The sequence below is a fragment of the Myxocyprinus asiaticus genome, chromosome 9 (genome assembly GCF_019703515.2).
Source record: "Myxocyprinus asiaticus isolate MX2 ecotype Aquarium Trade chromosome 9, UBuf_Myxa_2, whole genome shotgun sequence".
NCBI classification, from domain to species: domain Eukaryota; kingdom Metazoa; phylum Chordata; class Actinopteri; order Cypriniformes; family Catostomidae; genus Myxocyprinus; species Myxocyprinus asiaticus.
Window position 1 is genome coordinate 33,703,186 of NC_059352.1, and position 26,617 is coordinate 33,729,802.

The following is a 26,617-nucleotide window of genomic DNA, read 5'->3' on the forward strand; positions in this document are numbered from 1 at the left end:
TTACATTTATGTGCATGTGTTCCTCCCTTCTAGATGGCACTATCCTCAATTTTGATGTCAGGACAGCCCACAAGCGGATCTTCCTCTCTGAAAATGACACCAAAGCAACAGTCTCAGATGAGCCCGCTAACTATCCCGACATTCCTACTCGCTTTTCTGTCTGTTCCCAGGTGCTCTGCACCAAGGGTTTCTCTCAGGGTCGCCATTACTGGGAGATCAAAATGAGCAGCAACAACTTCTGTGGATTAGGGCTTGCGTATGGCAGAATCGACCGGAAGGGTCCATCCAGCCGTTTGGGGCGTAATGCAGAATCCTGGTGTGTGGAGTGGTTTAACGTGAAGCTTTCTGCATGGCACAACAGCATTGAGACGGTGTTGGCGAATCCCAACCCTAGCCGCGTAGGTGTCCTGCTGGATTGCGACGCAGGAAGTGCAACGCTCTATAATGTGCAGGACCGGGCCTACCCCTTCCACACTTTTGTGTTCCCTTTCTCTGAGCCTGTGTATCCAGCTTTCTGGATTTTCTCAAATGGCTCTTCTGTATCTCTGTGCAAGCTCAGTAACTAAAACTGTATGAGGTGAACTCATATTAGATTAATGTTGATTATTTCATTTTTAATAACTTTGGTGTCTTGTTGTATATTATAATATGGGTGTGTTTCAAAGGACCATGGGGATAAAATGAGCTAAGATTAATGCAAATTAAATTTTTAATGCAAATTCCAGTCTGCTGTGATATAATGCATTAAGCAGACTTCCAGAAATAATTTCTCTATCTTTGAATTCTGACCAAAAATGTAGTTGATAGATATGGATATACACTGCCTGGCCAGAAAAAAAAGTTGCATACCCTAATATTTAGTAGGACCACCTTTAGCTTCGATTACGGCACACATTAGTTGTGGCATTGTTTCAACAACCTTATGCAACATCACAACATTTATTTCCATCCAGAGTTGCATTCATTTTTGGCCGAGATCTTGTACTAATGACTGGAGAGTCGAACCACTCTGTAAAGTCTTCTCCAGCACATCCCAAAGACTTTCATTGGGGTTAAGGTCAGGACTCTGTGGTGGCCAATTCAGGTGTGAAAATGATTCCTCATGTTCCCTGAACCACTCTTTCACAGTTTGAGCCTGATGAATCTTGGCATTGTTATCCTGGAATATGCCCATGCCATCATGGAAGAAAAAATCCATTGATGGTATAACCTGGTCATTCAGTACATTCAGGTAGTCAGCTGACTTCATTTTGTTGCTGAGCCTAGACCTGACCAATTGAAGCAACCCCAGATCATAACACTGCCTCCAGAGGCTTGTACAGTGGACACTATGCATGACAGATGCATCGCTTCATGCGTTTCCTTCTTACCCTGAAGTGCCCATCGTTTTGGAATAGGGTAAATCTGGACTCATCAGACCACATTACCTTTTTCCATTGCTCCAAAGTCCAATCTTTATGCTCCCTAGCAAATTTAAGTCATTTTTTCCAATTAGCCTCACTAACAAGTGGCTTTCTTGTGGCCACACAGCTGTTTAGTCACCAATCCTGTAAGTTCTCGTTGCATTGTGCGTGTGGAAATGCTCTTACTTTAACTATTAAATATAGCAGTGAGTTCTGCTGTCCATTTTTTGTGACTTCAAGTGTTTTAGTGATCTCCGATCATGATCATTCAAGATTTTTCCGACCACATTTGTTCTGCGAAGCTGATGGTTCACCACAATCCTTCCAGGTTTTAATAATGCGTTGGACATAATAATGCGTTCTTAACCCAATTCCAGTGATTTTAGCAATCTCCTTAGTTGTTTTCATTCCTTGATGCAGGCCAATAATTTGCCCCTTCTGGAACACAATAACATCTTTTCCACGACTGCAGGAAGCATCTTCCAACATGGTTGTTTAAGAAATGAGAAGCTACACACTGCATCAGTTAGGGTTAAAAGAATTGTTGCCAGCTGAAACATACTAATCACAGCAATAATGATCCAGTCATAGGCTCTTAAGTATCTGCTTATTTAAATCCAAACGGTGACTTTTTTTTTTTTTTTTTGGCCAGGAAGTGCACTATATTGATTAACAAGGGGTAAATTCAGTGTGTGCATAAATGTTAACACATAATATTTCTTTGTTGAGTCTCTGTTAGTTTGGAGGTCTTAGTGTTGTTTGATGTGTTTAACTTTATCACATGAACAAATTGTCATGTGTTGATTTTATTACATGGGCAAAGTCCTTTGCCAATGTGCTCCAGATAGAGCTGAAGTAAGTTTGCATGGATTCTGACTGTAGTATCCTGATATTCATTGTCTATTTGGAATGCCATGTTTTTAAGCATGAGCAGTCCTGCCAAATGAACAGGCGTTTAGTCAGTGTTGGGTAGTAAATAACTACATGTAATCTGGATTGTGTAATCAGATTACAAAAATAAGAATTTCTATTACATTATTAGCAGGGTGTAATCAGATTACAGTTACTTTGTATGTAAGATTACATGATTACAAATGGACTACATTATATATCAGTCTTTACTTTAAAAGATGCACCCAAAGGGGGACTGAGTGGGGCTGACACACAGCAAATTGTTGTTTGATGTCATGTTTAAAAATGTTTAATGCAAGGAGTGCAAATTTATACTTAATACACATTAAAGTAGATTTTCATATAAACATGGAATATGTAATCCAAAAGTAATCAGATTAAATTACCTAAAAATGTAATCTTAAAGATTGCATTACAGATTACAATTTTAGTTGTGTAGGTTGTAATCAGTATCGGATTACACTTTAGAAGTGGTTTGCTCAACACAACACAGTTCAATACAGTGATCTTAAAGCACAAAGCTCAAAATGCCAGTAAATCTAACTGCTACCATCTCTTTCTGACTGGGCAACCCAGAAATGAAGTGCCTATTGAGAGAGATCACATTAAATATAGCTGATAAAACGGCTAGATCTACATACAGGCTAACAGGAACTCAAGCTTATATGCATTCTGTGCACTTTAAGATCCTTGTTTGTATGTTAATTTTGTTCTAGGATCATAGTGCATTGTATAAAATAAAAGCCTACTGGTCTTGTCACATGTAAAGCACAGGTACATGACTAACAGTAGCCTATTCACTTTGATGTTGGCACAGCATAGATATGACATTATATGACTTGCATTTGCTATTTTCAGATGAGATCTGATTTTTTTTTTTTTTAAATCCACAGTAACAAGAGTTCTGTTGCTTTGGAAAAAATAAATCTCAATATAAATTTGTAATATATTTTAAGTTTCCAGAACAGCTCAGGAAGTTCTGTTCCATGGCATTTCTATTTGCTTGTATTGCTTATTACAGTTGTGATTGATATTGTATTAAAGTGTATATTTAGTGTGTGCTTAATGAAATTTGATGCAAAAACAACTACAGAATATAAAAAATATTTATTGTGATTGTTTTCTAAAGTGAAAAAATATACATGAAGTTAAATCAGAATAAATACAGATTTTAAGGTACAGACTTAAACATACCCATGTATCTTATCAGAATATAATATCCTTATATTGATATATAATTCTTCCTCTCATTCTCAACTGTATTCAACATACTTATGGTACAATATGCATTGTGTGAATTTATATTCAAAATTGACTTAATCTTGCTTCTGAAATGGTGATTATTTAATTGTGCAGCTCACATTGTTGCCAGTTGTATTAGAAAATGAAATGCTTAAATAAATGGCCAAAGAATTCTGTGATTAAGTTCTGATTAACTTCCAAAAAGTGTCTAAGAACAAAAATGATTTTGCAGAATCATCTGTACTTTTGAATATGTGTTGGTATGTTCCCTTACACAAATAAGCCTAGTTACACATTAAACAGAACAGTTCCATCAAGTGCAGCTACTGTGGCATTTACAGTGTCAGTAGGCTTAATTTGTATTTGGAGGGGGAAAAAAACAAGACATAAACCATAAATGTCAAACATATGTCATTACAGGCACACAGTATTCAGTACAAAATGTCCCACTGAGAATAATCTGCTTAAACATTTTTTACACATTCAGAGCATTTGTAAACAGTCTTTTTAGTAACATTACAATGTCTTCAGCATAAGAAACAAAGCAACAATTAGAAAGTGCTTTTACATAAAGGAAAAGGTTTTCATGACCACAACCGCTTTCTCAGCAATTAGACATATATTGAAACATTTGCATGTAACTTTACATGCCGTTTTAAAATAGATTTCACATGATATTCTCTAAGGAATATTTGGAGTTCAATAAAAGTTAAGCTCAATTGACAGCATTAGTGGCATACAGTGAGGCACTTACAATGGCAGTAAATGGGGCCAATTCGTAAACGTTAAAATAATCATGGTTTCAAATGCATATCCACAAGACGTAAACAATGCGTTAACATGATTTTAGTGTGATAAAACCACTTAGACTACTAACCTTTTCTGTGTAAAAGTATATCCATGACGTAATGCTGTAAATCTTAAAACGACGATTTAAACAACTTTACAGCTCAAATACACAAGTTTTAACTGAAGAATTAATGTGCTTTTATAAAATTTCAAGCTTCACATTTCTGCCTTTAAATCCTCCAAAACTGATCCTTTCACTTCCATTGTAGTGCCTCGTAACATTGGTTTTGTTTTTTAAGGAGGGAAGAATCTAATTATTTTTTTGTAACAATTATACCATAAATGCTATCAATTGAACTTAACTTGTACTAAACCCAGAATATTCCTTTAATAAACACATACAAATTTCGATTTTTTGTTTTTCAAGCTGTAGAAGGGTTTTTGCAGTTTTCACATATTAGAGACTAATACTGCAATGGTCTTCAATGGACAAGTGATGGAGATTTATGCAACAAGGAAAAATATTCAATCAATTCAATCACAAGGATATTTTTGGCAACACATACTCTTGTAAACAACAACAACAAAAAAGGATCAAAAACTCCTTCACAATCATCTATGAAAAATGGCTGCCGATTGGATCACAATGAAAGTGACAACAGTTTTACAACAAGGCTGTCATGGATAATATGGGAAAACAGTAAGCTTAACTACTGCAAAGAGAGGGCACATTGTCAGAGTGAGAAAGTCAAGTGCTATCGCCTTTCCAAAAGGGAAGCCATACGATGTAAATAACACTGTGTAAAACTGACATAATTACCGTTTTTCCCTTAAAACTCTGATTTAGTTCCTCAAGAACATCTCTGCCTCTGAAGATGACTCATAACAGGCACAACCATACAAGACACTATAGAGTTAAGCTCAAAATGAGTCATCAGGCAGGACACACCAATGTAGTGAAACTGGACCTCAATCAGCTAAATATAAGGTGGTGATGAAAGGAAACTTAAAAGACTTGGAAGGGAGGGCTTATAGACATTAAGGCTTACTTAAAAATGTTTAGGACTCATCCTTAAATTAAAAAAAGTATTTATAGGAATGTTAGGCAAAATAAATCACCTTATGTGCTAACAAAAAGTTATTTAAATCAAGCAGCATGCACAGAAACTGTAACAACAACAAAAAGAAAAAAAAAAAAGAGAAAAAACACAAACATCCAATAAAACAACACAAAAATAATAACCAGCAAATGCAAAAAAATATGACAGTGCAGCTTGGCAAAAGACAAAATTCAGATGATAGAACAATCATCTGAATTTTAATACAGTGCTCTAAAACATTTTACTGCCATTTCAAAAACTTAAACCAATGACTTGGAATAGTCACAAAACATGAGGGTATACATGGCACATTAATCTGCCCTTGATTCAAGCAGTGCAAAGGTTTTTCAGTTATCAGAGAATAAACATGTTGACACATAGTTCCTAAATTTGACCACTTTGCTGGAATTTCACAGAAGGAGCAACAACATGGAAAGACCCATTCAAAATTATTACACTAAATTTACTCAATTGTAGTGAGCAGTATATTCACAGACCTATTGAACAAGGTCAGTGCAAAACATTCACGTCTAAGCAGCTTTGTTTGTAAGATTCTCCTCTGGACTAATTTTTTTTCTTTTTTTTTTTTTTTTCGATTGCCTGAGCTCTGCTTGAAGCTAAATATGATTCCATTTTTGTCTAGTAAGGGCCAAACCCTGAGCCACTTTTTACAGCTTCCAGGTAACATTCCCTGGGAAAAAAACACAGGAATAAGATTTTTTTGGGTAAAAATGAACAAACTGCCATTATTGATTGAGTACATCAGCAATCAGTGTTCAAAACAATGTCCTTCCCTTACCCCGAATCACTTCTGTAAGCCTATAAAAATGATTTGCATTTTGAGCTGTCGGGTTTGATTTGGTGTGAAATCGCTAGTTTATGATGTGCATCCTTGCGTCATTACGTCATGTCCGCACACACAAGAAAGAAGTACCGGCTGTCTCATGTTCCAGCTGGAGAAACAAACTAAGCTGTTCAGTAACACACTCACAGTTCAGGACAGCATCGCTGCAGTCTAGATGGATGTTTATCTGTTATCCGTTTGGTGAAGTTGTTTACCTACTATAATGCTTGGATATGTTTTCTGGTAGGGTTGCTGAAGCTTATATTGCTTCTCATGCATTTATGAATCGAACATTACTCGTGAGTTAACCGATAGCGCAGGGGAGCCAGGAGTTCTTCACAGGCGCGGCCGGGCAGGGTCCAGCGATCAGTCTGTGGTGGCACATTGTTGGAAGGGTGGGGGGGGATTGTTTGTATTGTCGGACGGATGGGTTTGCTGGGGGGGTGTGGATGGTGGTTGTTGGTGAAGAAAGACAAGACAAAACATGACCAAAACGGCAATTGCCATTGGGGTGGCCAGGATTCGGTCCATGGTGGCCACGTCCACCCCCTAGCTCCGCCCTTGCAATCGCAATGTATCTACATTGTCCGGTTAAGTTACTGTGACATGTTCATTATGTATGACTTCTGAAATTGACTTCTTGTAAGTGTTATATTGCATATTTAAGCATATTATTTTACATTTAATAAAGATTATTTTATCCCTATCATTATTGAATCCTCATCTTATGTTTTTAGTTTATGTGCTATTGTGTGCATTGCATAGATATGCTATTGTAGTAATTGAGGCTGTCTTCTATTGAACTCGTATCAGCCATATCAGAGTTTAACCTCTTAAATTGAAAATTGTAGTACAATTCAAACATTAATAGTAGATTAAACACTTGAATAATCATATTAAGATATACTGGTGGTGGCTGAGGAGAGTCCCCTGTTCTCTATTTAAAAGTGCTTTGAGTGTAGTGTCAGAAAAGCGATTTAAGTGTAAAATTCATTCAAATATGTAAATAAGAGTGTTGTTTATCTTCATCAAAGCAAGTAATATTTCCATTTCAAACGTTTAATCGTATAACATAATATCAACATGAAAATAGCACGTTATGACTCCGGCTCCAGTCATGAACACACACGTGATGTCAAGGTAAGTTCAAATTGGGAGATTCATCTGCCAGAAGAGCAGTGCCAGAACACGACTGACGTAAAGTATTCTTCTGCAAATTGCTTGCAATTTTAAGTTCCAATCACAGATGTCACTTGAGAGCACTGTTACATAGTGCAGCTTTAAGAGAGAAACTCTTGTAAAGACTCTTGTAAAACTCTTACAGCAATAACCATTGCAGATGTTACTGCTAGAGCAGCACATTCACATTATGAACATTTACAATTATGACATCACACTAGACCTGAAGACAAAATCAGAGCAGCATGCCCTCCTTTCATGCCATGCTACTTTCTGGAGCAGAGAGATTTCAGCCTTACTGAGACTCCGTCACTGTTTTCTGGGTGTTACTAGCTGTGTCAATGTGATCAGCTGAGGGCTCTTCAGCCTCTGAGGTGCTGGAGTCATCGTCATCGGTGTGTTCTGCGCTGTGGTACAGCATGAGGGCCTGAGTCTTATGGGTAATGGTGATGGTGCACGGACCCTGTGCCCATGGCTCTCCATCTACCTGCATTGGCATCCGGGAGCTCTTCAACACCAGCTACCACAACAAAGCAAAGGTTAATTAGATTGGGCTGGGGGTTCTGCCATTTGTTAGTGGATAAGGTTGATGTTGAAAGCCTAGAGGTTTGCACATGTTATTAAGCCCGAATCGGCCCTGTTATGAGACCCTGTGACCCAACCTGATCCAACCAATTCTGTCAACTTTTACACTAATTTGAAATTGTTACACTCTATTGTTTCTATGAGTGAGCAGAGCAAGATCCAGCTATATGCAGTTATTCATGAAAAACTAATCCGAATCTAGCAGTTTTTTGGGTCATGTGAAGTTCGTCAGGTAGCAGACCTCTAATACAATAACAGCTACCACTTGATTTAATAATGGTAAAACCTTTCAGATCTGAATTATGTATAAATATGAAGATCTTATGTATAGATATGTTTTAATTCTATGCTAAATGCAGCCATAAAATGATAATCAATCAAAAAAATGTATTGATGTCATTACGATGGACATTGGTTCTGAATGGAAGCAACATCCAGACCATTATACACAAGGTGGGGAGAGTTACTTTTATAATGTATTCCACTACAGATTACAGAATGCATGCTGCAAAATGTAAATTGTAACGTATTCTATTAGATTACTCATCGTGATGTAATCTAAATACTTTGGCCAGTACAGTGAGACAAAATCAACTTCTCTTAATAATACACATAATACATTCTCTGACTATATATCTTATGTAGTGTAGCTTTTCAAGTAAAAAAAATTCTCTCATCATTTACTCACCCTCATCACATCCCAGATGTGTATGACATCTTTAGTTCTTGTGCTGAACACATACTAAGATTACATACTAAGCTCTGTAGGTCCATACAATGCAAGTGAATGGTGGCCAGAACTTTGAAGTTTCAAAAGCCTATAAAGGCAGCATAAAAGTAATCCACAAGACTCCAGTGGTTAAATCCATATCTTCAGAAGCAATATGATAAATTTGGGTGAGAAACAGATCAATATTTGCCTTTTCTTTTTTTTTTTTTTTTTTTTGCTCTGACACTTTTTCAAAAAGTCCTTTTTTACTATAAATTCTCCTCCCTGCCCAGTAGGTGGCAATATGCACAAAGAATGTGGGATGGCATGTGGGTAAGTAAATAAGAAAATGTAAATTTCTGGATGAACTATCCCTTAAAGGATTTATTAGATATTTTTACAGATAATAAATCAAACACAAAATTTTTAATTAAGAGTAAGTATTTTGCAGTACATCTTTGTCTTAATAGCCAAGTTCTTACTAGAGGAAAGAAAACACAAAATCTAGATGTGGACCTTGCATGGATTTTCTAAATAGAATTAATTCTAAAATATAATCACGCCTGTTAACAGGTGCTCGTAAGGACTAGAAATAGTATGTTTCTTTGCTAAATGTTCACATTACAATTTGCACTAGGTTAACTATTTTTGCTGCTCCAAACTTACTTAAACTCAACAGTGCACACATTGACACCTCTATCTGATTGTATGTGGATTTGTCTATTAAGTTCCCAAGGGCAAGTTCTTCAATGGCGTCAGATCCATTCAGTGTGAAAGTGCCCTCTGTCTGCACGTATGAATATAACGCATCATAAGAAAATGTTTCCCCGCTGTTTAAATGCTCCTCAGATCGCATCATTTATATGGATAAATGTTTTCCAAATGAATAGACTGCATTTTTTTGTAATTTGTTTCATTTAATATTTAAAGTAATCTCTTCAGCAAACCAAATATTTTTTAAAGTAACTGTATTCTGATTACCAACTATTTAAATTGTAACAGCAGTGAAATACAGCTACTAATATTTTGTATTTTAAATACGTAACGCAGTTACATGTATTCCGTTACTCCCCAAACCTGATTATACATATAAATCTGTTGTAAATTATTTCAGGAAAACTTTAAATAAATAATACTTTAAAGGGATAGTTCACCCAAACATTCTCACATAATTTACTCACCCTCATGCCATCACAAAGAGTGGCCAGAACTTTGAAAGTTTATAAAGCATATAAAGGCAGAATATAAAAATAATCCATAAAACTTCAGAGGATGAATCCAAATTTTTAGAAGCAATATGATAGGTATGGATGAGAAACAGATAAATATTTAAGTCCTTTTTTACTATAAGTTCTGGCAATTTACTTGCATTGTATAGATCTGCAGAGCTGAGATATTCTTCTAAAAATCTTTGTTTGTGATCAGCAGAAGAAATAAAGTACTCATCTGGGAAGGCGAGTGTGAGTAAATGATGAGAGAATTTTCATTCTTGGATAAACTATCCCTTTAATGCCAAATCATTATAGATTCAGGATGTTTTTAAGAAACCAAATTACTTTAATAAATATATCAAAGTTTGACTTGGCAGCATCCAATCTAATAATCTGGGTGATCTGGGTGGCAACAAATAACAAAAACTATAAAAAAAATTAATTCAGGGTCTGAAAAGTAAAAAAAACAGAAGACCAATTTAATGCTGTGATATAATCCATAATCACCAATGGCTCCATTTTAAAATGACGCAACATAACAATCACTTCTTTCTCTGTCGCTTTAAGCACCTTAACTGCTACCAGAGACTACAAAAAACTAAATAAATTCTCAAAACTATGGAGACATACTTTAACTGTACTGCACATATTAAAGCAGTATGAGTAAATAACATAGGCTGTGGTCTCACCCGAACTGTGTGTGCCTGTCCCAGCCTCACGGGATTGGCCAGTTTAACCTGGATCTGTGCACAGTGAAATGAGCCATACACACCCACCACCTCTAATAAACCATCATCCACACTAAAGACAGAAGACAGAAAGAAAATAAGTAAACAGGCAGTAATTTCAGTCATCATTCCATAGTGATTCTGTTCTATGAAAGTTCTTTTTCAGGATGGCAATCCATAATCACAAATTTAAATCTATGAAGATTCTGTAAAGTGTATAGTGACATTTGGATACTCACCGTGTTGGAGGATAGGGCTCATCTCCCATCCCCTCCCAAAGTCTGCAGCCACCCCCCCAGTAGCCAATATTGCACACAATTATCCCCTCCAGACTGGGCAAAGTTACTCGCTCTCCATCCAGCTCCAGCTAAAGAGACAAAATTAAACATGTTTTGTTTGTTTTTAAAGCCATGCCAACTTTTTTGGCTATTTTTATGGCGAAATTCAGGTTAAAATTAAATAATAATAGGTGAAACAACTAAAATCTATACAAGATTAATTTTGAATAAAAACTCTGGACTGAGTGTTAAAAACCTTTTTAAGGGGGTCAGCAGTTTTCTCAGAGGTGTAGAAATACCGCAGACTGAGTTCTGGCAGGAGGCACATATGGAGGATTCTTTAACTGATAGTTAAAATTTGTGCACTACACTTGAATGGTCTATCCAGCATCGAGTATAAATGACTTTGTTAAAAAGAAACATTAACAATCAATAGAACTGTATTCATGCAGCACTTTCCATAAATGTACAGTTTAAAGCACTTTGCAAATATAATAGAAAAGGCCATATACATACATACAGGTGCATCTCAATAAATTAGAATGTCGTGGAAAAGTTCATTTATTTCAGTAATTCAACTCAAATTGTGAAACTCGTGTATTAAATAAATTCAATGCACACAGACTGAAGTAGTTTAAGTCTTTGGTTCTTTTAATTGTGATGATTTTGGCTCACATTTAACAAAAACCCACCAATTCACTATCTCAAAAAATTAGAATACATCATAAGACCAATAAAAAAAACATTTTTAGTGAATTGTTGGCCTTCTGGAAAGTATGTTCATTTACTGTATATGTACTCAACACTTGGTAGGGGCTCCTTTTGCTTTAATTACTGCCTCAATTCGGCGTGGCATGGAGGTGATCATTTTATGGCACTGCTGAGGTGGTATGGAAGCCCAGGTTTCTTTGACAGTGGCCTTCAGCTCATCTGCATTTTTTGGTCTCTTGTTTCTCATTTTCCTCTTGACAATACCCCATAGATTCTCTATGGGGTTCAGGTCTGGTGAGTTTGCTGGCCAGTCAAGCACATCAACACCATGGTCATTTAACCAACTTTTGGTGCTTTTGGCAGTGTGGGCAGGTGCCAAAACCTGCTGGAAAATGAAAGCAGCATCTTTAAAAAGCTGGTCAGCAGAAGGAAGCATGAAGTGCTCCAAAATTTCTTGGTAAACGGGTGCAGTGACTGTGGTTTTCAAAAAACACAATGGACCAACACAAGCAGATGACATTGCACCCCAAATCATCACAGACTGTGGAAACTTAACACTGGACTTCAAGCAACTTGGGCTATGAGCTTCTCCACCCTTCCTCCAGACTCTAGGACCTTGGTTTCCAAATGAAAACTTGCTCTCATCTGAAAAGAGGACTTTGGACCACTGGGCAACAGTCCAGTTCTTCTTCTCCTTAGCCCAGGTAAGACGCCTCTGACGTTGTCTGTGGTTCAGGAGTGGCTTAACAAGAGGAATACGGCAACTGTAACCAAATTCCTTGACACGTCTGTATGTGGTGGCTCTTGATGCCTTGACCCCAGCCTCAGTCCATTCCTTGTGAAGTTCACCCAAATTCTTGAATCGATTTTGCTTGACAATCCTCATAAGGCTGCGGTTCTCTCGGTTGGTTGTGCATCTTTTTCTTCCACACTTTTTCCTTCCACTCAACTTTCTGTTAACATGCTTGGATACAGCACTCTGTGAACAGCCAGCTTCTTTGGCAATGAATGTTTGTGGCTTACCCTCCTTGTGAAGGGTGTCAATGATTGTCTTCTGAACTGTCAGATCAGCAGTCTTCCCCATGATTGTGTAGCCTAGTGAACCAAACTGAGAGACCATTTTGAAGGCTCAGGAAACCTTTGCAGGTGTTTTGAGTTGATTAGCTGATTGGCATGTCACCATATTCTAATTTTTTGAGATAGTGAATTGGTGGGTTTTTGTTAAATGTGAGCCAAAATCATCACAATTAAAAGAACCAAAGACTTAAACTACTTCAGTCTGTGTGCATTGAATTTATATAATACACGAGTTTCACAATTTGAGTTGAATTACTGAAATAAATGAACTTTTCCACAACATTCTAATTTATTGAGATGCACCTGTATATATATATATATATATATATATATATATATATATATGACAAGGAGGAGGGCAGGGCCGGGCCGTGACCAATCGGGCTAATCAGCCGAGGAGAGGGATAAGTGCAACGAGATTCGTCCGGTTAACGCCACCTCATTTCCGGGTTTCGGCACCAATGTAACAGGGTTCAATGGAAAGGAGGAGGCTGGAACTGGACGAAGCATTAAAGTAACGTTTAATGAGACATTAAAACATAAAGACAAAACATAAACACAAACGCATACAGGGCAGCTGCCTGTAGCTCTCTCTCTCCCGAACTGCCGCTATCCCTCTCCTCGGCTGATTATTATTATTATCTTTTTTTTATCATCATAATGGCGCCATGGATGGTTGCCTCAGTGTGGAGCTCCTCAGTTCTTTTGTTGTTTTTGTTTGTTTGTCCTGTGTTTAGTAATCTTTTTCCAGTCAGTTTTAACAGAGACGAACTGCTGAACATTCGACAGCTTATACCAGACAATCTTTTCCTGGTTTTTGAATATTCAGACGTTTTGCTAGACATTTTAGTTGGAGGCGCGGCTTTGTTGTTCAGGAGACGCGGGTGAGGGAGACGAGCCAGTGTGCTGGTCAAACTCCGTCGGCGCGGAATTCGAACAGTGCTGCCAAGAATTCACTTAGCCAATCTCCGCTCTCTTCTTAACAAAACAGACGAACTACATCTCCTCACCCCCACAAACAAGGACTTTTCAACCTCTGCTGCCTTGTGCTTCACAGAAACCTGGCTGAGTGAAGCCATTCCAGACAGCGCGTTACACCTGCCGGGCTTCCAGATGTTCAGAGTGGATTGCATTGCGGAGTTAACGGGAAAAACGAGATGTGGTGGAACATGCTTTTATATCAATGAAAGTTGGTGTACAGATGTAACAACATTAAAGAGGATGTGCTGTCCTAATTTGGAAGCGCTCTTTATTAACTGTAAGCCTTTCTACTCGCCGCGGGAGTTTTCCTTGTTTATTCTGGTGAGTGTGTATATCGCACCAAACGCGTGTTTGAACACAGCGCTGCAACAACTGGCTGATCAGATCACAGACATGGAACCAACGATACCCGGACTCAGTTATTATTATTCTTGGGGATTTTAACAAAGCAAATCTCACATGTGAACTGCCCAAATACAAACAGCACATCACATGCCCCACCAGAGACAGGAACATACTGGATCATTGTTACACAACAATAAAGGATGCATATCGCTCTGTCCCTAGAGCAGCTTTGGGACTCTCTGATCACTGTCTGGTTCATCTTCTTCCAACCTACAGGCAGAAATGAAAATCAACCAAGCCAGTAGTAAGGACTGTAAAGAGATGGACCAATGAAGCAGAGCGGAAACTACAAGCCTGCTTCGATTGCACGGATTGGAGTGTTTTTGAGGCTGCCGTCACAGACCTGGACGAGCTCACAGATACTGTTACATCATATATCAGTTTCTGTGAGGATATGTGCATTCCTACTAGGACTTATTTAAAATTCAACAACGACAAACCGTGGTTTACAGCAGAGCTCAGGCAGATTCGTCAGGCCAAAGAGGATGCTTACAGGGGTGGGGATAAAGTCTTGTACAATGAACTGAACAGGGAAATCAGAGTGGCTAAAAGGAGATACTCTGAGAAGCTGAAAAACAAGTTTTCAGCTAACGACCCTGCATCCATGTGGAGTGGCATGAAACAACTCACAAATTACAGGACTCCTACCCCAACCCTGTAGGGAACCAACAACTGGCTGACGACCTGAATGTGTTCTACTGCAGATTTGAAAGGCCCAATCTCACACCCCACACCCACTCTGACCTTCACTTCACACAAACACCAACATCTCCTGCAACCCCCTTCCTCCCCCCTCCTGCTACTCAACCTGCACTTAAGATCTGTGAAGATGATGTGAGCCGCGTATTTTGGAAACAAAAGACGAGGAAGGCTTCAGGCCCAGATAGCGTCTCACCAGCGTGTCTTTGATCCTGTGCTAACCAGCTGGCCCCCATCTTCACACAGATCTTCAATAGATCACTGGAGCAGTATGAAGTCCCATGCTGCTTCAAACGCTCAATCATTATTGAAACAACCACACCGTCTTTTTCCAGAGCAGCCTGTATTTCTCCTGAGGTTAACTGTGGGTTTTTCTTTGTATCCCAAACAATTCTTCTGGCAGTTGTGGCTGAAATCTTTCTTGGTCTACCTGACCTTGGTTAGTATCAAGAGATCCCTGAATTTTCCACTTCTTAATAAGTGATTGAACAGTACTGACCGGCATTTTCAAGGCTTTGGATATCTTTTTATATCCTTTTCCATCTTTATAAAGTTCCATTACCTTGTTACGCAGATCTTTTGACAAGTTCTTTTCTGCTCCCCATGGTTTAGTATCTAGCCTGCTCAGTGCATCCACGTGAGAGCTAACAAACTCATTGACTATTTATACACAGACACTAATTGCAATTTAAAAAGCCACAGGTGTGGGAAATGAACCTTTAATTGCCATTTAAACCTGTGTGTGTCACCTTGTGTGTCTGTAACAAGGCCAAATATTCAAGGGTATGTAAACTTTTGATCAGGGCCATTTGGGTGATTTCTGTTACCATTATGATTTAAAAAGGAGCCAAACAACTATGTGATAATAAATGGCTTCATATGATCACTATCCTTAAATAAAAGACAGTTTTTTTGCAAGATCAGTCATATTTTCAAAATCAATGCCAAAATTTCACAATTTCTGCCAGGGTATGCATACTTTTGAGCACAACTGTATATTTGTGTGTGTGTGTATATATATGCACATGCCAATTTGGTTGGTTCACCTTCATGCATTCACCATAGACAGTATTAAAGAAAGCAAGCTGGTCTCACATAAGCACCAAAGAGCATTAAATACATTACAGCATTATTCTTCATTACAGCATCAAGGAGACACCAAAGTAATGAAGCAGGAAGTTCATGTCAGCGCTAAGGACATTCAGAGAATGCACTAATTTTATAAATGGTAATAACATACAGGAAATAATAAGAGAAGTGTTTACCTTTCAAATATTTTTTTAGTGAATGTGATAAAATCTTTACCTCAATAATCTTATCCAGATCTTTACATTCTTGCACCAAACAATCTTTGGTACCGTAGAGGAAGTACACTGCCTGTGAGAGAAGACCACTGTCATCACTATCAGCAATAAACTTACAAAACACTTTTTAGCAAATGTTTTAAGCCATATATTCATACAGAGATGGACAGCAGAACATTAATCAGAACCCCAACTTAAATTTATGTCCATCTTCTACTAAAACAAACTTTTTTCTCAGAATCCAGGCATTTTCACAGCCACATACCACCTTAAGAGTTTTATAATAATAAATGTGTCCCCACAATGGTGGTTTTCACAAAGATATGCAGTTTTGACTAACACTGAACATAATGTAGAAACAATCTTGCATGCATTTGGGTTAAATTTTCCTGTGAAATGAAAAGATGGATGGATGAAAAGATGGCAAGGCTTCAGACCTTGTTGATGATTCGACTAGAGAAAAAGGAGGGTGTTTTCTCTCTGTGTGTGTGGAAGTTCAGTGCCATAAGAGCATCAGGACCCACTGAGAAATAATTATTCATGGCCAACACCTGGTGATAAAACAATATTGAGCTTAAATCAGCATCTCTTTATATCCACTAAACTCTTCAGATACTTTATGACTGATTTAATAAATGCTAAGCATATTTCATCTGATTTCTACAGCATCAAATTAACCAAATTAAACACTAAATATAAATTATATTAATTCCATTTACTTCCTAGCCTGATGTATAATCCTGCTGCTGATTATTCACATATGGTATACTGACCTTTGGCTTACGAAAGTAGTGCCCTTTGGAGGCTACCTGCACTTTCCACCTGAAATATTCACAGCAGACAACAAACTGTTTTCACAGCACAATACAAACTGAGGAATGACAAAATCCAAGCCTCTCAATACAAGACTTTAAAGCACAGGTAGAGTCTTACCTGTCCATCTTGACCACCTCAGCTTCTAGAACATTCCTAAGCACCTGCTCTACAGATATCTCTCCAGCATAACCTGCCCCCCATCCCAGAGAGTTTGATAAGTCATTGCCTGTGCCCAGTGGCAGGATGGTCACGAGAGGGATAAACTGATCTTGTCCCTATATAGAATACGAGAGAGAAACACTCACAGACAGACTTATTTTTACACCATAAATGTGAAGGCTTTGCAGCGAACCGAGACATTATACATCCTACTATACTGGACTCAAATATATGCAGGCATATGCTGCAGCACTTAAACTAGTGTCCAGAATTTCTGTTTTGCCTTACCAGCCAATGCTGGGTGTACTGAGAAAAGTTCCTAGCCATACATATTTTTTAACAGCCATGAAACTGTATTTAGTATTATTTCTTAATTCTTTTTACTATTGTCCCAATTAAATGAAATGTTTAGCTGTTTGTATATTGCATAAGACAGAACAGGTCATTGTCTCACTCCCAGCATCATACGCTAGTCAGTCCCTTTGTGTAAAGTCAAACCATTTTTAAAAACCACATCACCCACCGTGATTGTGTTTATGTTTTGGTGGCGTAATACCAGGAATTGCCACATAACATTATTAAGTTAAAACATTTTTGGCTGGCTCACTTAACTTCTGATTGTAAATTTTCAGCTGAGGTAAAAGCTGTTAGAAATCAGTGATCAGTCACTGAACATCTCTTTATTTTTGTATTTTCTCACTTCACTAGTATTACATAATAGCAATGGTCAGACTATTATTCTTACATAGCCATTTAAAATATACATATTAGTTCAGAAAAATGTAACCGTCTAAGTGGCCTTTATTTACTCAACAAAGAACATTTTTACTTGCATTTGGCACTTGGTGAATGTAAATGACTTTTTGGGTTAATTAAAACACCTGAATCTAATATGCCTAATTCTATTGGACACATTCCAGTACACTCAACTTTTCTACTTCTATAGCTCTCACCTTCAGCCTCATGGTGTCGATGGCATCCAGAACCCACCCTACTGTGCCATCTCCCCCACACACAAGAACACGCACACTGCCGGGGGGCAGAAGAGTACACAGCTGCAGGGCTTTAGAAGGGGGCAGCTCAGCGAGATCAAATACCTGAAATAGAAAAATTAAATCAGCAGCTTTCCATGACATGTTAAACCATTATAAAGAGGTTTGGGAATAGTAGCAGGGATGTGATCTGTCCGACAAAATAAAAAGAGACAAGTTGTATGTAAACAGAGAGAAAATGGCTCAGACAGGCTGAGTATGTGAGCACAACCTGTACAGGGTTGAGGAGGGTACGAAATTCTCCCAGCAGAACCTCTCCCATGTTGTTGCCACTTCGAGTGTTTGCCAAGACCAGAACTGGAGTCCAGCCACTCCCACACATTGCAGCAAGCTACATACACACATAAAGTATTAAACATTCAAACTAGGTTTATTTAAATAGGTTTAGTGGAGTACGCGTTGACTGGATAATTTTGCAACTAACGCATTTTAAATGAAATAACAATTTAAACCAATACATTTTGGTGATACAATCTGGTTTATATATGGTGTAAAAATCAGAGATTCACTTCAGGAATTCAAAGAAGAAGAATTACTGAAGAAATCCAGTCTATGCAAATCAAAAAAAACTAGACGATACCCACTCATTCTTTATTAGAAGTATTTTCCACATGATAGGATAATAGTAAAGTCATCAAAACTATAAAATAATACCAAAGGATGTATTGGAATTGTGTGATGACCATAAAAGGTAAAACCATCTATTTATTTTTGCTTCTATAAAGTAGCCACTATTTGCCTTGATAACAGCTCCTAACAATCTTTGCACCCTCACCTCAGCTTCATCATGAATTCAAAAGGCTTCCTGTAGCTCAACTGGTAGAGCATGGCGCTAGCAACACCAAGTTCATGGGTTTCATTTGCAGGGAACACACAAACTAATAAAATGTATATGTCTATACTGGGCACTTGTTGGCTGCTTTTCCGTAACTCTATCCAGTCCATACTACAAATCCATTTAAAAAATTGTATTAAAATGTTTTGTTTTGTAAATAACAACTTTAAGCATTAGCACCTTTAGATCAAAAGGTTTATCAGATCATGAGAAACATAAATTTAGGCAAATATGTCCAAACTTTTGACTGGTAGTTTAAACTGTGCTCAATTTCAGCAGATGATACAGTTGAAGTTTACATACACCTTGGCCAAATACATTTAAACTCAGTTTTTCACAATTCCTGACATTTAATCATAGAAAACATTCCCTGTCTTAGGTCAGTTAGGTCACTTAGGTCAGTTAGTAGATCACTACTTTATTTTAAGAATGTGAAATGTCGGAGGGCCTGGGCAGCTCGGCGAGCATTGACGCTGACTATCACCCCTGGAGTCACGAGTTTGAATCCAGGGTGTGCTGAGTGACTCCAGCCTGGTCTCCTAAGCAACCAAATTGGCCCGGTTGCTAGGGAGGGTAGAGTCACATGGGGTAACCTCCTCGTGGTCGCTATAATGTGTGGTTCTCGCTCTCGGTGGGGTGCGTGGTGAGTTGTGCGTGGACGCCGCGGAGAATGTGTGGAGGCCCACGCTATGCTACGTCTCCATGGTAACGTGCTCAACAAGCCACGTGATAAGACGTGTGGACTGACGGTCTCAGACGCGGAGGCAACTGAGACTCGTCCTCCGCCATCCGGATTGAGGCGAGTCACTATGCCACCAAGAGGACTTAGAGCGCATTGGGAATTGGGCATTTCAAATTGGGGAGAAAAAAATTTTATTAAAAAAATTTGAAATGTCACAATAATAGTAGAGAGAATGATTTATTTCAGCTTTTATTTCTTTCATCACATTCCCAGTCGGTCAGAAGTTTACATACACTTTGTTAGTATTTGGTAGAATTGCCTTTAAAAAATCTTTAACTTGGATCAAACATTTTGGGTAGCCTTCCACAAGCTCCTCACAATAAGTTGCTGGAATTTTGGCCCATTCCTCCAGACAGAACTGGTGTAACTGAGTCAGGTTTGTAGGCCTCCTTGCTTGTTCACACTTTTTCAGTTCTGCCCACAAATTTTCTATCAGATTGATGTCAGGGCTTTGTGATGGCCACTCCAATACCTTGACTTTGTTTGTCCTTAAGCCATTTTGCCACAACTTTGGAGGTATGCTTGGGGTCATTGTCCATTTGGAAGACCCATTTGCAACCGAGCTTTAACTTCCTGGCTGATGTCTTGAGATATTGCTTCAATATAGCCACATAATTTTCCTTCCTCATGATGCCATCTATTTTGTGAAGTGCACCAGTCCCTCCTGCACCAAAGCACACCCACAACATGATGCTGCCACCCCCATGCTTCACGGTTGGGATGGTGTTCTTCATCTTGCAAACCTCACCATTTTCCTCCAAACATAACAATGGTCATTATGGTCAAACAATTCAATTTTTGTTTCATCAGAGCAGAGGACATTTCTCCAAAAAGTAAGATCTGAGCACAACCTCTCCCTCAACATCAGTAAGACAAAGGAGCTCGTGGTGGACTTCAGAAGAAAAGACAGAGAACACAGTCCCATCACCATCAATGGAGCACCAGTGGAGAGAGTCAGCAGCTTCAAGTTCCTGGGTGTCCACATCACTGAGGAACTCACATGGTCCATCCACACTGAAGTCGTTGTGAAGAAGGCTCATCAGCGCCTCTTCTTCCTGAGACGGCTGAGGAAGTTTGGAATGAACCGCCACATCCTCACACGGTTCTACACCTGCACTGTAGAGAGCATCCTGACTGGCTGCATCTCTGCCTGGTACGGCAATAGCACAGCCCACAACAGCAAAGCACTGCAAAGGGTGGTGCGAACTGCCAGCCACATCATTGGAGGTGAGCTTCCCTCCCTCCAGGACATATATACCAGGCGGTGTGTGAAAAAAGCTCGGAGGATCATCAGAGACTCCAGCCACCCGAGCCATGGGCTGTTCTCACTGCTACCATCAGCCAGGCGGTATCGCAGCATCAGGACCCACACCAGCCGACTCCATGATAGCTTCTTCCCCCAAGCAATCAGACTTTTGAACTCTTGATCTCCCACGATCAAAATACATCAGCACTGCACTTTAGTACTCTTATATCTCACACCGGACTGTCATAAATTATATTATTATTATATTATATTCTCTCTTAACAACTTACTATCAACCGACAGCCTGAATGTCAATACAGTACAATACAACCTACTGTACATTCTATATATACTATAAATACTTTTTTTATTGAATAATGTGTATCTATATTGTGTGTATTGAATGCTGTACAGTGTATGTTATTATTTGTATATTGTGTTGTGTGTAATTATGTGTATATTAGACTTTAAATTGTGTTGTGTTAATTTGATGTTATTGTAAATTGGTATATGTCTCATCACTGTCACGACTGCTATGTTGATCGGAACTGCACCCAAGAATTTCACACACCATTGCACTTGTGTATATGGCTGTGTGACAATAAAAGTGATTTGATTTGATATGATCTTTGTCCCCATGTGCACTTGCAAACTGTAGTCTTTTTTTTTTGTGGCAGTTTTGGAACAGTGCCTTCTTCCTTGCTAAGCAGCCTTTCAGGTTATGTCGATATAGGACTCGTTTTACTGTGGATATAGATACTTGTTTACCTGTTTCCTCCAGCATCTTCACAAGGTCCTTTGCTGTTATTCTGGGATTGATTTGCACTTTTTGCACCAAACTACGTTCATCTCTAGGAGACAGAATGCATCTCCTTCCAGAGCGGTATGATGGCTGCATGGTCCCATGGTGCTTATACTTGCATACTATTATTCGTACAGATGAACATGGTACCTTCAGGTATTGCTCCCAAGGATGAACCAGACTTGTGGAGGTCCACAATTTTTTTTCTGAGGTCTTGGCTTATTTCTTTTGATTTTCCCATGATGTCAAACAAAGAGATACTTAGTTTGAAGGTAGGCCTTAAAATACATCCACAGGTACACCTCCAACTGACTCCAATTAGCCTATCAGAAGCTAATTGCCTAAAGGCATGACATCATTTTCTAGAATTTTCCAGGCTGCTTAAAGGCACAGTTAACTTAGTGTATGTAAACTTCTGACTCACTGGAATTGTTATATAGTAAATTAAAGTGAAACAATCTGTCTGTAAACAATTGTTGGAAAAATTACTCATGTCGTGCACAAAGTAGATGTCCTAAACGACTTGCCAAAACTATAGTTTGCCAATATGAAATCTGTGGAGTGGTTAAAAAATTATTTTTCATTACTTCAACCTAAGTGTATGTAAGCTTCTGACTTCAGCTGCATCTTCAAGACGGTAACTGCATCCAGTCCGACCTTGAAAAAAAGTGTTTGTGAGATGTAACAATTGGGACTGTCCTCTCCTCACCTTGCTGTACTCATCAGGATGTCTGCGGCGGAGCTTGTTGACTTGATAGAGGTAGTATGGAGGTATGATAACAGAGCAGAATTCTCCCAGATCACACACATCTTCATCATTCAGACTGGACAGACAGTCATCATGCACTGTGGTCTGACACCACACACACCTATAGTACAGATTGAAACAACAACAAATAAGTGGTGAGACCACCACAAACTGAGCAAGCCCACTCCACAATGGTAGCTTGTTCTGAAATGAATACTGGTACTGGCTCCAAACCTTCTGTAGTAAACCTCAATAATAATGAGACAAGAATGGTACATGCATTTAAAACAGTACTTGTCTTGTGTATAATATGTGCCCCTTTTTCTTTACTTTGAGCCTCAGCTGAAGTTGATTTGACACCAATTTAGGTGGAAGGACTGGACTCTGGTCCAGACAATATAGCTGGATTACAGGGACAAATACTCTTTTATCCAACCAAACATTATAGAGATTAAATACAGAAAGAAGGGAAGGCATTTGATTATTCTGAGAGCAGTCAGTGATGAATTAAAAAGATAAACATACCTTATTTAAACAACCTAAAACAGCCATTAGTTTTTGTCCACTGTATTGAACATAAGCATATTAAAATCTTTGAGACCATGCATCCCACTGTTCTAAACCCTGGTGTATTTTAAATGTGCACTCAATAATTTTTTCCTCATTAAAAAAAGTTTTACTTCAAAAGAAATTAATAGTCATTTTTAAACATATGTATAAAATCATTACCACTCACATGAAATTAAGACTCCAGTCATATCAGTACCTTATAAAAGCTATTTTATTCTACATGGAGAGGGTCCCTAATGTGGGCTGCCATGTTAGGATCACATGACGAGCATCCATAATTTATACTTTTTCATTTGAAAATCATTAATTATTACGCAACATAAACAAATAATTACTAAGTGCAACTTTAAAAAGGACAACCTGGGCTTTTCTGTGATACCAAAATAATAGCATTAATATATAACATGATAATGATAAAGTGTGATGATATTACAGACATATAATTATTAATACTATAATAATAATTTAGTGTATATCAATATATTTGTCGGGGTAAACTCCAAACACAATAAAGAGGTAAGACCATACCAACCCATTTTTACTTGGTCTCAGGAGGATATATTGGCTATTAAAACGACGAAACTAAACTTTAGCTCAGGGTTACACTGAGTACCTATAGTCGCAGAGTTTGGGCTGAGTCCCACATTGCTGTTTGCAGACGGCACAGTAGCTGGCGAGGGGCACATTACCCCTGACCCACCGATGGCAGAACCCCCCATCCGTCTGGGTCTGGGTCATAATCTCCTTACATGACAGGGTGCGATCTGCTCTCTGTATGCACTGCTCATCTGCACATATGCCACAGCAGTCACAGAACGCCCCCTGCAGGATGTGTTGAGAGCACACGCAGCAGTAGGTGGGCTTGTTGAATAGGTCCGTGTAGTGCCAGCCGTGTTTGCTCCTACGAAACAGATCTTTGAGCTGTACTTTGCGTTTGGGACGCTGAAAGCTGCACCACAGTGTGATGAGCACCGGGACCAGAACAGCAACCGTGGTCCAGAGAAGCAAAGTCCAATTCTCCCTCACCTCCACAGCACTATCCTCCATGGCCATTAATTTTACAGGGCTGTCGTCATGTACAATTCAGACAAGCTCAACGTGATCAATAAACATCAATGTAGGCGATTATCATCAGTAAACACGACTATCTTCCTTTTCAGACAGCATCTGAGCTGCGCGAATCATCACATCACATCATCATCATCATCATCATCATCAACAACATCATCAACATCATCAACATCATCATCATCAGGCGATGCACCAATCCTGAGTCACAGTCATTACAGCAGCAGCGCAGCCATCGTAAACACCTCCACTGTACACGCCTCCTCGCTGTCAAACATTTGGCACGCCAAGGCAAGCTGGATAACAGCAGATAAAATACATGCGCGGTTATGTTCTGTTATTTTAAAAGAGGAGAACCCGTCATCATGAAATCCTGTTATCCAAGCTTTTAAAATTAATCTCAGTGAAACCATTTCCAGAACACAAACAGCTGGTAAATGTAAAACCCTTTGAAGATTAATCTAGATACGGAAACGGAAATGATAACGTAGGTTGTCCGTTCCGATGACGTCACGACACAGCGCCGTCGCGATAAAAACGCGGGTGATCGTCTGCTGCGCAGTGGGAGACATATATTACTAAATAATAAATACAGTACTGTATTACTAAATGGGTCATTCTACAGAAACGTCCACTTTTGAGGTAGCAAAATGTCTAAAAAATATATTTTATTTTTAAACATTGAATCTAGGTTACATTTATTGTTAAGCCTTTATGAATCCACACACACACACACACACACACACACACACACACACACACACACACACATATATATATATATTGATTTAAAGAAAGCTTGTGTCGTCTTTTCGTCACTTGTGTTATTTTATAGTTTTTGGAACATTAAATACATTTGACAAATGTTGTTTCTTAATCTATTCTGCATATGTAGTTACAGGCACAGAAGGATTATTATAAATAATGTTTAAAAAAATTAAGCTTTTATTAATTTCATGAAGGTTTGTGAAAAGTGTGATTGTGAGGCATTTGATCATTTACATCATCATATCTTTGCTATAATTTGCTATAAAGGACAGTAATATATATATATATAAAATTATACAATCCTTAAAATACTTACTCTTAAATAAAGAAACTGTCAATTAATATAAAATCATGTATATGTTAAATATGACAACAACAAAAAACACTGGTAGCACCAGTGACAATGAAGCTCGAAAGATTGCAATCCTTCAATATTAATGACTTGGATGAGTTTAGAAATTTATTTGAGTTATTTGTTATAAAACCAAAGATTATCACTGACACTTAGAAAAAGATATTTAATAACTGTCTTTGAGTATTTAAAATAAAAAATAGGAAAACATACACAAACACATTCTCTAACTCGACTCTTAAGACTTTATAGATATTATCGTTTCATTTTCTGTTAATGCATGATTTTCTGTAAAGCTGCTTTGAAACGATGTGTGTTGTGAAAGGCGCTATACAAATAAAAATTACTTGACTTGACATTCTCAGGCTCATATGGCATATATGAAGTCTGCTAATACTATGTTGTTGGACAAAGAGTGGGACGCTTGGAACTGTCCTCAGCTATTAATAAAGAACAAAAGACATGATGCCTTTGCACCTTTCTATCCACCACCTCACTTTCAATGTCCAGGTGCCCCATGATGATCTCCCAGAACACCTGCTCAATCTCAGTTGATCACTGTCATCAGTGCCAGGATCTCTGTAATTAAGCAAATAATCTGTTAGTCACCAATATCAATTAACGTCATCTCTAAAGCTTGGCGATGTGGCCAGATTAACTTCTATCTGTACTATGTTTGGCCATACCTGACTAAAGAAACAATGACAGAGAGAAGCTACAATCAAGAAATGTGTATTAATAGTGCCATTGTATGCAGAACAACTTCATAAACAGACTTTGCTAAAGCTTTTTCACCCAAGGTTGTCACTGGTGTTACTGGTCATCACTGACAAAAAGGTAACTTCAGTGATGGTTATACCAGTAACTTTTTATGAAATATGCATTTTATAAAATGGCTGCTATAGCTCCTCAAGCCACGGAAATCGTCATGATTCTTATGACTTTTCGAAATTTGGCTAATTCGTATGATATTGTGCGACTGCACTCGTTTCAATTCATATGACTTTCACTACAGCCAGTGACGTCACTGGACATCGTTTCCATCTAATACACGAGTGCTTCTGTCACACACAACAGCTTTCTATCATGTTTACACACTCTACTGATTGGTTAAGTTTAGATAAGGGGTTTGAGTAAGGGCATAATATTAATAAGTATGTCCTTAACACCTCGTGCGCTGAACTTGCGCTTCCGCATTATCAAATCAAAATAAAATAAAATCAGTTTATTGTCACTCCAACCATATACACAAGTGCAACAGTGGGTGAAAGTCATGGGTGCAGTTCCAAGCAAACATTCTCA

At 38.3% G+C, this 26,617-nt stretch overlaps 2 protein-coding genes across 5 annotated transcripts in view; one reads left to right on the forward strand and one right to left on the reverse strand.

Moving 5' to 3' along the window:
• LOC127445747 (E3 ubiquitin/ISG15 ligase TRIM25-like) overlaps positions 1-3,736 on the forward strand; it is a 55,210-nt gene extending 51,474 nt beyond the window's left edge. For 2 of the 3 annotated variants that reach the window (XM_051706014.1, XM_051706015.1), the window contains one exon: positions 34-3,736. In XM_051706014.1, the coding sequence (XP_051561974.1) occupies positions 34-566 (533 nt within the window). In that variant the 3' untranslated portion in view covers positions 567-3,736. The remainder of the gene's footprint in view (positions 1-33) is intronic. The other variant, XM_051706016.1, reaches the window with a different exon arrangement.
• LOC127445750 (diacylglycerol kinase epsilon-like) lies at positions 3,408-24,660 on the reverse strand. Of its 2 annotated transcripts, XM_051706018.1 has the most exons (11): positions 23,741-24,660; positions 22,519-22,678; positions 18,396-18,515; positions 18,086-18,229; positions 17,091-17,248; positions 16,931-16,979; positions 16,595-16,708; positions 16,159-16,230; positions 10,942-11,069; positions 10,664-10,775; positions 3,408-7,989 (listed from the first exon to the last, which is right to left on the reverse strand). In XM_051706018.1, the coding sequence occupies exons 1-11, from the start codon at positions 24,178-24,180 to the stop codon at positions 7,765-7,767; spliced, it is 1,722 nt and encodes a 573-aa protein (XP_051561978.1). In that variant the 5' UTR covers positions 24,181-24,660; the 3' UTR covers positions 3,408-7,764. The 2 variants fall into 2 exon arrangements, with proteins under 2 accessions (XP_051561978.1, XP_051561979.1); XM_051706019.1 differs by lacking the exon at positions 18,396-18,515.
• Positions 24,661-26,617: the final 1,957 nt, after the last annotated feature.

Coding starts and splice junctions, on each gene's coding strand:
- LOC127445750 (XM_051706018.1), bottom strand. CDS start 24,180: ATGGCCATGGAGGATAGTGCTGTGGAGGTGAGGGAGAATTGGACTTTG. Junction 17,249..18,085: donor TCGACACCATGAGGCTGAAG/GTGAGAGCTATA, acceptor TATTCTATATAG/GGACAAGATCAGTTTATCCC. Junction 10,776..10,941: donor GAGCCCTATCCTCCAACACG/GTGAGTATCCAA, acceptor TTCTGTCTTTAG/TGTGGATGATGGTTTATTAG.